Below are 16,374 nucleotides of genomic sequence, written 5' to 3' on the forward strand. Positions count from 1 at the left end.
GTTCGTTTGGGTATTATTTCACTGGATTGAAGTCCTCCTGGAAGTATCCATGCACTAGAGGGTATAGAGCAAGTAATCCGAAATTTTGGTTTTTCCAGGAAGGACATTATGTGAAGGGGAACGGTTTTGGCAATCCACTAAATACTTCTTGGAAAACTTTGCTGTGTGTTTTGCGCATTTAGATGCTTGTCATGGCAATAAGCTGCGAAAAACACAATCAAATAAAATTGAAATAGTCCCAGAAGGCGAGTAAAAATGATCCTCGATTTTGTGTTGAACGTTCTACCAAACAAATAAGAGATGGCAAATTGAACGAGAACCCCAAAAAGTACATGTAGTATTGCTGTTGCTTCTTCTTCGCGACTATTCATCCCTAGAAAGGGCTAAAGATGAAAAGATCGAAGAAATTGCAGAACCTAAACATCCAATGAGGATGAATACTGCTGCGACATAACTTAGATCAAAGAAGAGCTTACTTGTCTGGTATGCCATGTTTAGGTCGCGGGTTGCACCAAATCCTGCACCAACTCCTGCTCCTAGCAGCAGTGACATGATCTAAATGCACAATTTCCAATACTAAAAATTAGTGCGTGAATTAAGAAATATCTAACAAAAGATATATATCTACATGCTGATATTAGTGAGCCAAAACGTCTTGTAATTTCAAAGTAAAAAACGGCCTTTTCTGATTTGTCCTTTAGGTACTAGTATACTACTACCATTTATACGGTAGTATACTACTACCATTTATACGGCAGTAATATAAAAAACACACTCAGGCACACATTTGCAAGGTTACAATAGGTACTTTTTTTTTTTCAATAGTCACTTTTATCTATAGTGTTCTACACTATTCTAATTTAAGGAGGAGATCCAACTAGGTCTAGGGGGATCGATAGGGGCTGAACTATCACTAGACCAGATAGGTATACTGCGTACCCGTCTGAATTTTTTAAGAAGCCACTTAATATCCCCACCAAGCCTTAAATGGCTTAGTGGTCGCCACCGGTCCGAAGGCTGGTGGTTCAATAGGTACTTGAATTGCTAGTTTTGTGTTTTGAGTCTTTTGACCATTGAATCATTCTGATATATCATTCCGAATTGCTGGTTTTTTGTGTTTTGAGTCTTTTGACCATTGAATCATTCTGATAGATAACACCTTCACCGATAGCACATTGCCCTTTAAAATTTACGATTTCGTTCATTTCTAATACAAACTCAATCACAAAAGTGGACTTATTTATACATATTTCCATTATATATTTGCACTTACTTTTTGGTAAACTTTTTTTTTTAGACTTTAGAGTAAATAATTAACCATCCGCACTCTTCAAGTTGTTTTGTACATTACTTCCAAAAGTGTGGTCGGAATAGTTACTAATTCACCATTAGGCATAATACAAGAAGTAAAAAGCCTTCCTCTTTCACCATTAGGCATAATACATTACTTGCCTCCCACCAGCCACTATTTGTGCTTGCCACTTTCAGTGATTTCCTCCAATGGTGTTTCCCCGTCGATTAGGTTTCCCTCCCCCAAAAATAAGATAGAGTAAGTTATAGAAATATTATCGTTACGATAAAAAAAAAGAAGTAAAAAGCCTTCGGTTAGAACTAAATTGCAATGCAAGTTTTAGTTATCCCACCAAATTATACATATCTTAACTATCACGCACCCTTATATGTGATAAGGGTGTTTGACAAGTCTGTTTGGATCATAGGTATTAAACTTGGTCTAGCCCAATGGTTCGACCGGTCAATCCGGTGAACTGGGCATTGAACCGGACTGGTTCGCTAATTAGATCGTTTCTGCAAGTGAACCGTTAACTTTTCAACAGACTTGCGGTTCAACCGATCAACCCGTTGAACCATCCGGTTTTATAGAAAACCCGGTTTGCATGTTAAAAATGTTTGAAGATGCTAGAGTGATGCCTCGAACAACCCGTTGAACCATCCGATTTTCGTAGGAAACCTGGTTTGCATGTTAAAAATGTTTGGAGATGCTGGAGTGATGCCTCAAACCAGCGACCTCTTGTATTTAAGGAAACACAACAACCATTACACCAACAGCTCACTTGTTGATTATTCAGTCTTTTTTTATATTATATATTAGACTTTTATTCTTATTTTAATTTTCCAAAACAAAATTTCTTTGGAATCTTTTAATAAATTTTATTTCTCCCCAAACTTTATAAATTATGAAATGAATTTTAAAAAATAACATATCACACAATTCATTCTAAAGGCAAATATCGTTCCTAATAATCTTTTACATTTAAAATTCATAAATAAACTAGATAATTATACTTAGATAAAATTTTATACTTGAAATTTGATGGATTACTAATTGAATTTAGGTTTTGTTAATTCTTATAAGAATTAATGATTCTATAATAAATTAGATTAATTGAGCATTTACTATGACATAATTTATTATAGTTTTAACCATATCAAAAATTATGAAACATAACATTTAAATATATTTCGTGACCCACCGGTTGAACCACTCACCCACTAGTTAAACCAGTAACCCGTTCACCCATCTCTTTCGCTGGGTTCCCCTCTGGGCCGGGTTTAATAACTATGGTTTGGATCCTTGAGTTTTTCAAAAATTAGTTTTTCAAATACTATAAATATTTTTAAAAAGTACTCTAAAATTTGCTCTTAAAAAGAGTGTTAATTTTTTTTAATATTTAAAAATATCACAAAATATATTCTAAAAACCTCACTACTCTTAAATATTCCAAAATATATTCTAAAAATATTTCAAAATATACTCTAAAAACTCTGCTACAGTAAAAATTTTTAAAAACACCCCAAAAAATAGCTAATCCAAATGGATCTGTTGGAGTGGATTACTAGCTAGTTTACCTTGTCACCAAAAAAATCTATATGCAGCAAGCAGTAGTGCTCTATAAGACGCTTTCTGGCCCTAAAGTAGTACACAGCGAGAGGAATTTGCATCACAGTGTACACCAATCCCAATATCGAAACGTAAAACATGTACCTGCCAAAAAAAAAGAAATGCGTTTATAAGTTAAATCTTGATAGGTATAAGCCAACTAGTTTTTTGCGGTACTGATGAACTGTGATGAATGACATTCAAAATTTTAGCCGAAAATAAATAAATTTCGGAAGTAAGTTCCAGATTTGGAGCCGTGTTACAGCCTGATATGAACCATGAACTGTCTCGAACAATTTGTCCTAGCTAATTTGTAGTTACTACTTGCCTGTAAGAGTGGAAAAGGCAAGTAGTATTTGAGTAAGTGAGTCTGAATTCAGTATTTAGGGTAGCTTTGCTAGTTTGAAGAATCACAACTGTTACTACGAGAGAAGCAAAGGTTGCCACTCTAGCCGCTAGACTGAATATTGGCACCTTTGAAGAACAAGGCTCGTAGTATCCATCATACTGCGCTCGATACATTTTTAGATATTCTCAAAGCTCGGTGAATCTGTTTGTGTAGATTCTCGTGCAAGTGCCTTCCTATATATACAGAAATATGATGGGACTTTTTCCTCCTAAAAAGAAAGGAGAAAAACGAGTGTGTGGTGGACTTTTCAAAAACCAAAAGTGGGGCAAAAGAAAAAGTAATGTAGGGAAGGTGTATACATATATATATATATATATATATATATTTTAAGAATATTTGTGGTGTCATCTAGTACGTGCCATCTAGTACTAGGTAACTTCCATTAATGTTTGTGAGTAAGTCCAAAAATTTTTGTACTCTAATAATCCGTCAAATTTCTTGAAAGGCTTGAACCATTTCAATTGAACGTGTTTGAAAGACGGTTCAATAATCAGGATTGGAAATGGCATGAAAGGAGTGAATATTAGCTATACATAGGGATGGCTTGAACATCCCGTTTGTATTGTTATTTTTAAGAGTTTTTGTAAAAAAATATAGTGGAACGGTTTGATGTATATGATGTAAAAAGATGATTGAAAAATTTATTCACGAAATACATAAAAAATTTTTAGTAAAAAATTGCAATCCAAACATCAACAATTCTCAGAAAGTGGATTTTAGGGTGTGAGTTTTTGTTTTTTGAAAGGAGTGTGAGGTTTTAAACTTTGGATGACTGACCTAATAGCAATTTTTCAAATATGTCTTCAACTCCCTGGGTACTAAATCCAACCTTGTTCTGTAGTCTTCTCAACTATGATAAGAGATATACGTTTAATATTACAGACTAGTCTTCTAGTCCTTTTTAAGCGTAGATGGTAGAACCCAAAAGGGACTTAAGGTGTATTTGAGTTTGGATATTGACTTTTTTTATTTCAACTAATTTATTATTTAAAAAAAGATATATTTTGGATAGCCTTCATTCGTACAAAAAATATTTGCTTGCATCACAAACACATTTTGCAATACATTTTTTTTTTCTTTTTAATCATTTTTTGTCTCATATACATCACATCACAAAAAAGTGTTACAATAAAGTTTTCCAAATAATATCTCAAATAAACTCCTATCCAAACACACATTTTATTTTCTCCTTCAAGCTTATTTTCAATAATTTTCCCTTCAAGCCATGCTATCATGTCAAATTGCTAATTTCTTGAACTAAATGATTAAATCAATTTGTCCTTCTGACTGTAAATTTTGTTGATATAACTCCAGGTTACTAAATGTTTTCACTTCTTGATACACATTAATTCCATTAGACAAACAATGCGAAGATGGCTCCCTATCCTTGCCTATTTCTGTCCATAGTAGTCATACTTGTAATTACGACCGTTTTGGATTACATGGTTAGTTGGCTGCTAATAAAGAACTCATTTCAATTGCTATTTTCTGGAATTCTCATAGAAAAATATACTGTAATGATTTGATGCAGGTAAGGTAAAAAGAAAATTTAAAAATATATTTACGAAAAATATTAAAAAAAATTTGAAGTCAAAAAATTTTTAAGTATTAATATTTTCTTCTTATTTTAGATGCAAAAAAAAAAATGACAATAAAAAATAGTTGTAGGTTGTAGCTAGCAAAGCTTTACACGGTTAAATTATCAAATATTGGTTTACATTGTTGTTGTCTTTTCTCTTCCTCTTGCTTCCTTTGTAAGCCACGGGTAGAGTAATTGCTCGGATATTTCGTTTGGAAGATTGCTTCGAATCTTTTGCCCTTAAATCAGTTTCTATCCCCTCTGTAATTTTTTTGTATAATTGCAACGTCGCCTCTGACTTTTTGATAATATAAACTTAATCAAACCGACAAGTTAAGCGACACAGGAAATAAAGACTAATTTAGAAATAGAATATTAGAAGCGTTGGAAGGCAACAATCGACCTGTGAATATTATAACAATCGACCTGTGAAAACGAAAGGACGACTTTCGTCTGGCGATCAAGGAAGGCTAAGAGCCTATGACTGAATTTTCTTTTCGTCAATTAAGCCGTGTTGCAGAAGCTATGCGAAATTGGGATAATCTATTTGGTTTGTTCTATTTGAAAAATTGATATTGACAGATTATTTTGGCATGTATAGAAATCATTTTTTTTTTCGTAATATGTACACTTCTTCTAACAAGTGTTACATTGCATATTTCAAGAAACCTTTACGGAAAATGAATTAAGAAAAGGATATGAATGAAACAAATTACTCTCTATAATCTAATTTATACTGCAATTATTTAAATTTTTCGAAGAAAATTGTCAGACATATTCTTCTATCACCTTTCTATTCGACGTGCATTTTGTCGAGAAAGTGGAAAATAATATTCAAGTTTTTCAAAAGATTTTCAAATTTGTGAGATAGATCAATTTGAAATTTTAACTATAAAATTATCTTTGTTTGGACTGCCATTTTTTTTCAAAAAAATTTTATATTTTCCATGAATACATTTTTCAATCACATTTTTACTTTATATAAATCAAATCCCTATAATATATTTTTCTATAAAAACTTCAAAAAATAGCAATCCAAACAGGCTTGAGTAATATTGGTAATACTTTCATCAACATATTAATTAGTGGGAACCTCCTTGACAACAATTACCTGTGCTTATCACAGTGTCTTGTTGATGACTAACTAGATCGTATGTGCTCACAGCTTCTGACCAACCATGTAATCAACCTATAACCTGACTGAACAAGAATCCGAAACTATAGCCTATAATTCTCAGCCAAACAAGAAAGAAAGAAAGGAAGAAATTCAAATCGTGCAATGACCTGTTACCTGATCACTTCACTCTTAAACTTTTTTAACGACTAAGAAGAAACCATTAGGGTATAGTAGACGATATGGCTACTCTTACATAATAAGATTGAATAAATATAAATGTGTTTAAGTATTGCTTATTAGACACCTATTAGAAAAATCCATACTTTTTAAATAGTTAAACTTGAAACCCCCCCCCCCCCCCTTCTTCCCCCAACCAATGCACATTTTGCACCCATAGCCATTAGACAAACTATTGAAGACATTCTAAAAATATTTGGTACCATGAATGTAATAGTGGAAAAACTCAAGATATAGTAGCATAAACTAATTAATATGCAATGTATAAATTAAAATGGCAGGTTAAATATTAAAAAATATTTAAAAAAACACTTATGTGAGTCTCGGTTTTACTCTATTTTCTGGTATTGCGTTGCAAATTTGTAAAATCATAACTAGCTCTATCACAAAAGTCAGTCATGCATTGCCAGAACTTGAAAAACAATTGCCATTTTCTATATACACAACATAAAAAAAAAAAAACAGAAAAAACAGTCCTAACAATATTACATAAGGCGTTTTAGCCTTGTAGAAAAGTATGCAGCAGCAATTCTATATCCACACAGAGAAGGAGAGCCCAGTGAGGTTTTTTCAATTCTATTCCAAAAAGAAAACAAACAAATAAATTGCAATATCTAGTCTTGAGAATTTATGAATTCCCTGAACATGATGCTTTGACAAGATTAATTATAACTGTTCATTCCTCAGATTCAGCTTCCTTTCTCTCAATCATCTTGATGAAATTACGAACTATTGTTTTGCCTTCATCTGTTATGATGCTCTCTGGGTGGAACTGCACTCCCTGCATTATGAAGTAAGCAAAACATCAGGTTGAACAGTACAACAAGATAAAAATCTTATAAGAGATGCAAATCTGATGAAAGATTAAAGGGAAAAGAGTCCCATTGACCCTCCAACTCTTTACCAGGTAAAGTTTTAGCCCTCCAATAATTAACGGTAAAGTTTTGACCCTCAATCTAATAAAATAGCATAGTCATGGCCCTTCTGTCAGATCCAGCAATTAAAATTGACGGAAAGCATTATCTCGTGAGATGCACAACTAAATATCAAGGGCATTTTAGTCTCTAAAGGAGGAACCTGCAAATCTAGAAAGGGAGAGCTTTGACTGACCCATCAAGATTGCAGATCTGAATTATAAATTTGAGGCTTGAAGTAGCAGAAGGGGTGGAAATTGTTGGCAGCTGCCGAATCACGATTCATCAATTTTTGGAACAGCAGGGCAAGACCGTAGGCAGTATGCACCTGCACCACAAGCTTCCATGTCTGCAATTGTTTCTTCGGCGTCAGCTTCCAGCGGGCAGTAGGAGTGGAGTGGAGTGGGAGAGCAATTGAGTCTGATAGTGCATCAGTGGCAGCAGGCTTAGGACTTGGGCTGCCATGTGATGGTGGGTCCTTGGATGGAATTCTTCTTGTCAACCATTAAAGACTACCTTTGGTTGATCCAGACACAAGGAAAAAGGTATGTCTGAGATTTATTGCAACACCAAGGTACTCTAGCACTTCCGCAAGTACTTTGTCAGAACCTTCAGAACCGGAACTCCATTTTATGTATTTACCTCCAACAGCCCAAGATGCAGATGGTGGGAAATTTGAGTTTTGTGAAGGCATATGGACATTGAGATGCCCAAGCACTGCAGAATACTCGGATTGACTAAGAGCAAGCAATGAATTGTGACTATCTGGTTCCAGTTGATGCACAGCAATTAACACTTTCGCTGCAGCATCTGGATCGAATAGTTTGATTTTTTCGCACTAGGGTTTTGAAGCAAAAGGGGTGGAAATTGTTGGAGGGAAAATCAGTGGTTAAAGTGTTTTTACCCTTTCTTTACTCAGAGACTATAATACCCTTAATATTTGGCCGTACGTCTCGCAAGATGATGCTTCCCGTCAAATTTAACTGCTAGGTTTGACAGAAGGGCCACGAATATTCTATTTTATTAGATTGAGGGCCAAAATTTTATCATTAATTATTGGAGGACTAAAACTTTACCTGGTAAAGAGTTGGAGGGCCATTGGGACTCTTTTCCCAAGATTAAAAGAGAAGCTTATCCTCTAGATTCAGTGTCTTGACAGACAACATGAACTTCTGTACTTTCAAGCATAACAAACCTATTAAAAGAACCTCCACAGGAATGAACTCCTACACATCTCTGACTACTATAACCAAGAAAGTTAACTCAGAAAATACGAAAAAGTTGACCATCCTGAGGCCTAGTCTCGCCTAGTCGGTTACCTTTATTTAATGGATCATACTTTTAACTGCAATTTTTAGCATCATACCTTTAACAACCCTGATGAGATGCGTTATGCACGGGATACATCTAACAGGAACCTAACATTATGGAAGGTAGTCAACTCTGCAGAATGTTCATCTTCTAAAGTTGAAATGCTTTTTTTACCACATTATACGCTAATGTAATTATATACCCAGAAGTTCACTTTTACCTTTTCAGACAAAAGCAAAACGTGAAGTTGATCATGTTAAATCCCAATATAGCATAATTTTCACTTTAGCCCTTAACATTTAATTTCTTTCACTTATCACCTTTGATTGTTAGTCAATAACAACAATGCCAATATTATAAAATCAATATAAATATTATAAAATCAAAGCAATATTATAAAATTATCCAACCGATATTATCTTCCTTTACGACTCACATTCCTTGACTTTTTTTTTTTCCTCAAAAGACAAGTGCTTTCCAAAAAAGACGAAAATTTTTAAGTAGTTTAACTTGCTCAAATGGCCTTCAGAAACACTAGCACATCCTTGAAACAGCACCATTCATGGGTTGTTTTGATGAAAGTACCTTGAAAATCTTGTTCATCATTGACAGAATAGAATTCAGGGTTGACAAAACTGAATCATCTGATTACTGAAAATCTCCTAAAAGTTCCAAGATGACAAACATGACACCATCTTTTTGAGGATTAAATGAATACAACTGCAACTCTTTCCTTATTCATTGCCTCAGGACACATAATGTAGGATTTGACTTTAAAATATTGTTCACGGCCTGAGTAAGCAGTATCCTTCCCCATTTTCTTTTTCCCACCTGATCTACCTAGCTATTTCTCTCAATTTACCCAACACAGAATACATGCACACATACAAAACCAGACGAATACGATAACCAAAAAAAAAAAAACAAAAAATCTTACAAGTACCCAAACCCACGTGTGTGAAAGATAAAAATAAATGCATGCAATCTGCCGTATGGGGAGAATCAGATGTCCTGAAGGCATTTACCACAAAGCCACAGTGCAGGAAGAGGAGAAGAAGGATGATGGCAGTGCAGGAAAGAAAGACGTTACAAAAGATCTGTAGCAATGTTTTCTCGCGGGGGGGGGGGAAGAGACTTGCAACAGAGAAAGGGACAGGAGGAGATTTGCATTTGAATAATTAAAAATATAAAAAAGAATATTGAAGAGAAGAAAAATAAGGAATTGCTAAAGGTCAAGGATTTTTACGAAATCAGACATTTGCAATCAGGTCAGGTCAAATATGTCTTTTGGGGTCCTTTGAAAGCACATCACTTAGCAAAATGAAAAGATCAAATTCAGCCAGTGAGCTCTAAAATAATTTGCCAGGTAGCCAGGAGCCAGCTTCTTGAACAAAGTTGTTAAAAAGATCAATTGCAATGAAGGCTTTCCTCTCTAACTTTTACAAGTGGTGGCTGCATCAATATGTTCGATAAATTCGAAACGTTAGAGCCAGTTCTGATTCTTACTTCCCATTCCTCAGAGAGGTAGGGTATCCAAGTTTTGGAAATTCACTTACCTTTTATTAATAGGATCTTCTACTATTCTCCTCTAAAATCAATATATAATTAAACTATCCAGCATCAGATTTAAAATCAGTTTCCAACAAAAAGAAATAATGGAATAACAGAACTTGTATCGCTCTAATACCCCGTGGCCACGGCAAACTGGTAAACGAACTTCTATAGATATTCCACTAAGTTACTTAGCTGAGAAGTACATTGGAGATCTTATATTTATAGTCCCATCAACTTGAAGTTTCCAACTCCAACGTCTTACTAATTTTAATTATTTAATATAGTCCATTATGGTTCCTAATTTTTAAAATTCAAACATGCACAGATTAAACCTGTTGAATTTGATGGACCATTTGTGGGAGTTGGGTCAAAAGAATGCCTCTCCGCTGCATGCACAATACATCTTTATCCCAATGTGTGAATGTTTCATGCATGAGATGTGTTCTTGGAACATGTTTAGGAAGGCTGGGAAGTAAACTCCTTACCTGGAGATGCTTATATATTTTGTGACGAGCAGCCATAATGAGTCCATCTTCCGTCCAAGCAGTTATCTCAAGTTTGTCACTAGGAAAACTTTCCTTGTCAATCACAAGGCTGTGGTATCTACCAGCAGTAAAAGGGCTGCAACATAAACACAAATCCAGGTATCAGCATATACAGGATCCAGGATGGTGCCAAAACAAAACATAGTCATATGCAAAGATCACACATTAAGTAATTACAGTCTTCATCTTTGAGATAAATCAAGCCGAGAGCAAATCCCTTTTAGACGACGACCTGAGAAACTATTATCATCTCACACAGCAAGCTTGCTAAAGTAGCCAACTTCATGCAATTTACATTACTCCCATTTGACTCTCTAATGCCATGCATGCTAAGATTTAAAGAAGATTCTGGATGTTTGACTCTTAAACAAGACAATTTGGACCAAGAATGATTGTAGGTTCCCTTCAAGATTTTGCTTCTATCCAACAAATTGTCGTTTTGTGTCTGTGAGCACAAGAATGCTAAATGAGCAGCTTGAAGTCAATGACAACATGAATACCAAGTTGCAAGGTCAAACTGCAAAAAGATAACCATGCAGCTGCTAAATAACACACCCATCAACGAGTCATCAGTTTCTATTGTTCCAGTTTAGTCCATAGTATGAATTAGGCCAACAATAATAATTGACTATCCTCTGCATATAAAGCTTGCAACATGTTTCACTATATTATTTCTCAGACTGGTAAGTGTAGCTGGTGCAAAGCATCTATATGGGACTTCACTAGTCTATATTTTGGTATCAGAAAAAGCTTTCTGCAAGGAGCATTCCTAGTTGTTCATTAAAAGGTGGGCCTAGAGTCATAACGTGAATCTTAAGGGCAAAGATCAAGAATTGAATCAAGCTCTAATGCATCACATCAATAGTAATGGAAAAACTCTGATACTTCCAGATATTCAGGATTAAATGCTTTAACAATTGCATATTAACATGACAGGGACCATTATTGACAATAAACAAGCTCCAAACATGCAGAAATTGGTTCAAGAGCACTTATGTGCATGTCATAAACAAAACAACTCACTTGGATAAGCCGGCTAACAAACCCTCTTCTTCACCCTCATTATGGTACACAAGAGAACTTTTTCCATGCATCACACCAAAAGGTGAGCGCACGATTTTCCCTGCTCATAAAACAAATTTTACCAGAGAATCCAAAGCAGCAGCGTAAGCTGAAACATGAATAAGAATAGCAAAACAGGCCCCTCAAAATCCATTGTAGGCTTAAATAACAAATAAGAATTTACATGGCTACATTTTTTGTGCAAGATACATAACATCGTTGAGTCAGATCCAAGTCCATTATAGTGGCCTCCATCCAATTCTTTCTCGTAGTACTGGTCCTTAATCCTTACTTTAATGTTAATGGGCCATGGAAAAGCTTTCAACATGAGAAGAAACTCACGAATTCCATGATGCTTGGCCTAGTCAGTGATTATATTACTTGTAAGAATAGCCTAGCATGTTGAATCTCAGAAAACTTACGGTTGTGTGTATTCTGACAAGTTCAATCTCACATGGATGACCCGAGGTGCTGATTTATTTGGTAAATAGAGTCTAATCAACTTGAATGAGTCCTGGCAAAGGTTTACTATCTGATTGGCCAGATCAAGAATGTACCAAATTCGTCAGGGGTTGCAAGCATCAAATTCACAATGCATGTACCACTATTATGACTTTGACTATGCCATCTTGACAGGTATCATGTAAGGATTTTGGAGAATTCTATCATATGACTGCAATAATTGTTTGGAGAATTCAAACAATGGATCCAAATATTTCATCTTGTTCAGTTGGACATGGATGGAACAAAGAAAAAAAAGTTACTGCGCCATCTCAATTTGTTTAGTACGAGATCAAAACCCTGCATTTTCTTAGCAGAAATTCTTCTGAACCAATGATAAACCATTCAAACACATTCTCTAGCAGTTTATTATAGGAACTGAAAGATACCTCCAAAAGCCTCCCCAATACACTGCAGCCCCATACACACGCCAAATAATGGTACATTTGGCCCCAGTTCCAATACTGTTTGCAATGATATTCCTGAATCTTGAGGTTCTCCTGTTATTGCAAAAAAATTAGCAATCATTATGATAGATAAGTTTCACTAGAGGAAAAAAAAAGATTCCAACAAAAATTTAAAAAATTGAATAAAAGTTAGTCTCACCAGGTCCTGGAGATATCAAAATCCCCCTTGGATTTTTCCTATAAAAATCATGAACAAAATAAAAGAATTACTTGGCCTTTTCTAAACAATTGATGTGATGTTTGCAAAATTTTTGCAAACAATGACCTCATCAAGAATACCCTTTCTGCATGAAATCACGCAACTACAGAGGGCCAGGTTAAATGTAAACATGCATGAAATGAGGGACTATTTGGTCATTACACAAAACTTACTGCAGTCCAAGGATCATTACATTGCAAAACAAAATAAAAAACCAGGAAATCAATAACGTCAAGTCAGACCTCATACACCTGAAAAGGGCAAACACCAATAGCAAAAGTACAACCACTCAGTTGTACCTTCTGTTTTTTCACTTAAACCTGGCATACAAGAATTTCTCCCAAAGAAACAAGATAAAGCTTACTTCTTTAATTCCTCCACCGTCAGCTCATCATTCCGGTAAACCTCCATTTTACACCCGAGCTCTCCCAAATACTTCAAAACAGAAACCCAGGAAAAAAAATTAGCAAATTGAGAAAATAAATCACAAAAAGAAAACCCAAAAATGCTAAAAAAATGGCCAGACCTGGCAAAGATTGTAAGTGAAGCTATCATAATTATCAATTACAATAATGGGATTTCCAGTAGGCTTTTTCGGAGCATCATTGTTGATGACATGGGCCACGCTGGATTTTTGCGAACACCACACCGTCCTAATCGATAGGGAAGTTTTGTTATCAACTGGGGTTTTGAATTGGATGAAAGATTGGCTTCCTTTAAATGGGCTGGTTTGGAAGCTGAGAAAAGAGGATGGAGATAGAAACACAGATTGTTTAATGGAGGAGGGATTTGCTGCAACGGAAGCCATTGACTGAAATGGCCGTTTTTTTCTAAGCTTTTGAGAGAAGGGTGCGGCAGCGGCGGCAGCGGCGGCAGCGGCGGAGGAGTTAGGAGTGACAGAGTCAGCTGAAATATGAAAGACAAATTTCCAGTTTTTAATTAGCAGTCTACTTCCGTCCTACCTCAGTTAAGCCAAAAGAGAAAAAGAAAAACAAGAATGCCAAAAAAAAAAAAAAAAAGAAAGTGATGAGTGAATGCTAAATATCAACCTAGAACACTGATTTCAACTTTCAAGCAACATAAGAGGTAGCTTTTAACTTCAACGTCTAAAATCTAATTAGTGTCTATTCTTATGCCAAAAAAATTAATAAAAAAAGTAATTATCTAGTTTCTGCAATTCCAACTAAAAGTATAGACTAAAAGTAGCTATCCTGATTTCTGCATATCTCAGGAAGCAACAATGGAGTTACCAAAAGAGGTGCATCCCAAAATTTTCAGTAACTTTGACATTTCCTCAAACACATAGAAAGCAACAAAGGAAATTCATTAATTCAAATAAAAGAATTAAAGAAAAAGTCCCAAATAAAGCTCTTGCACGTGTTTTGCCTGAAATTTAACAAATAGATCACATGAAATTAAATTAGTAACTGCTTCCACATTGCTGGTCATTTACGCTTTTCCCTTTCTTCTTATACTTCAATGAATCTGTACATCAAAATTAGATAGCATTTACCCCAATAATGCAATTCTGACTTTTAAAGGATGCATTTATGTAGCACAAGCAAATTTATCTTTAAAAAGTGAACATTGTAGTTTGCACCAAATTAGCCAGTTGCAGAACATTAACTTACTTGATTAAACAAAGATCACTCCAACCCTTGTTTTCAACCAACCTTCCCAACTTCTGCAACTCTGCCGGGGATCGGATGGAGAACCGGAGAAGACAGCAGGAATTGATTCAGAATATATAGGGAGTCAGGTTTGGACTCTTTGGACAGAGCGTACGAGAGGAGACTGGAAATTGGTGTATAGAGCTTGTACTCTCTAGTAGGAACTTACTTGGGGATTTCAGATGTGCCGTCGGCAATGGCGACAAAGATCGGCGGCGGCAAGAAGGTGAAAACAAAGCGACAGAGATTTTAGAAATTTAGTACTGGAGTTGAGTGAAGTCCGGGGTGTCAAATTAGGAATTTGGCTTGGAATAACTAGGGATGGCAATAGGGCGGGGCGGAGCGGGGGTGAGGGGCAAGGGGGGGACGGGGGAAAGAAATCAACTTATCATAAATGTTTATTTACGATAATATAATTGTAAATAACGTTAAATAAAATTAAAAAAAAGTCATGGTTGTTGAACTGCTTATAAACGATATCATAGGACATGGAAAGAATTCTTGTTCCATTATGCTCTCGTATTTACATTTTCATTAAGGTTTTTCACAAACATCTTATATGCACGCAAACAACTATCCTTTGTTTGATTAATTTCGAATTAAAGCTAAACCAAAAATTGTAACAGTCTAACAGGATAAAAGGGGGAAAATCAGCAGTGAAATTTAAATACACAGAAAGGTTAAAAAAGTGAAAGCAAAATTGGCCTGAATAAGAATAATCCACGAGTAAATGAGGGGAAAGAACGAAGAAAAAATAGCAAAATTTGGCAGTGAAATACCTCTGAGCCTTTTCTCGATTGAGGAAGCAGAGAATTAACGGAAAATCTGAGAAGTCGACGGAAAATCAGTGCTTTCCACAGAAATGCTCTTCTAACTTGCTACTAGACCAGAAATTCAGTTCACTTGCGATACCCAACAGAAACAGAGACAGAAACCTAGAACCAGAAACAGAGACAGACGCCACAGACCCGTTCCCTCCTAGTTATCAAAAATTTAAGCGCACAAGGAAAACAAAGACGAAGATATCAGCAAGAAAAAGATGAAGATTTACTTCCGATCACTTGCCGACGAAAATATCAGCTCGATCTGGGATTCTTGGTTGGGTAAAATTTAAGGAGGATTTAGACAGAGAGAATGGGTTTAGTTGAGTAGTGATTAGAATTGAGGGGAATGGGAGGCGACGCGGTGGCTGTGAAGGAGGGACTGAGGGGATAATAATTAATAGAGCAAATTATCTGGTTGGCCATTAAACTTTTGTCATCGTTGAGTTTTGGTCACTCAACTATTAAAAGTCTGGTTTTGGCCACTCAAATATATAAAGTTAAGATACGAGGCCATTCTGTTAGATTTAGCCGTTAAGTTCGTCGATACATCCGTTCGCGCGATTTCCAAGACAAAAGGTAGGGTTAATTTAGGAATTCAATATAGCATTCAATGCTTCTCTCAAAAATTGTTGTTCTTCTTCCTGCCCCTCTTCAAATCTTCGTCAGACCCTTTTCATCCACCGCAGGCATCACTCCTGCAACGCCACCAGTAGATTTCGGAAGAATAAAATGAAGGATTTGGCCAGAATTGTGAAGGCTCAGACTTCTTGCTATCTTCCCAAGCCAGTTAGTGGATCGAGAGAGCTCCGCCCAAAGAGTGCCTACAGCCCGTGCTAGCCCAAGATCCCTCCAACATCTTGTGTTTTCGGTATCTGCATGCCACCACCACCACCTCCTACTTTGAATTGCTTATTTGAAGGAGAAGGGGAAGTTTCATCTGCGCCGTCTCCTTGGCGGCCGCTTGATCCTTCCTCTTTAAACAAATCTTCCCTATATTTTTTCCTTAAATAACTTTCCGTGGCATCTTGCCCACCGCCGCCACCGCTATCTCCGCCACCGTCTCCGCTGGGAATCGCTTCCGTCATT

At 35.9% G+C, this 16,374-nt stretch overlaps 1 protein-coding gene across 1 annotated transcript; it reads right to left on the reverse strand.

Moving 5' to 3' along the window:
- Window positions 1-6,624: 6,624 nt before the first annotated feature.
- On the reverse strand, window positions 6,625-15,395 carry LOC113783785 (anthranilate synthase beta subunit 2, chloroplastic-like). Its single transcript, XM_027330004.1, has 8 exons — window positions 15,244-15,395; window positions 13,321-13,700; window positions 13,159-13,229; window positions 12,735-12,772; window positions 12,518-12,628; window positions 11,589-11,688; window positions 10,506-10,641; window positions 6,625-7,022 (listed from the first exon to the last, which is right to left on the reverse strand). Exons 2-8 carry the CDS (start codon window positions 13,600-13,602, stop codon window positions 6,918-6,920), a joined length of 843 nt encoding a protein of 280 aa, XP_027185805.1. The 5' UTR covers window positions 13,603-13,700; window positions 15,244-15,395; the 3' UTR covers window positions 6,625-6,917.
- Between the last annotated feature and the right edge of the window lie 979 nt (window positions 15,396-16,374).

Source organism: Coffea eugenioides, chromosome 9 (genome assembly GCF_003713205.1).
Source record: "Coffea eugenioides isolate CCC68of chromosome 9, Ceug_1.0, whole genome shotgun sequence".
Classification (NCBI taxonomy): Eukaryota; Viridiplantae; Streptophyta; class Magnoliopsida; order Gentianales; family Rubiaceae; genus Coffea; species Coffea eugenioides.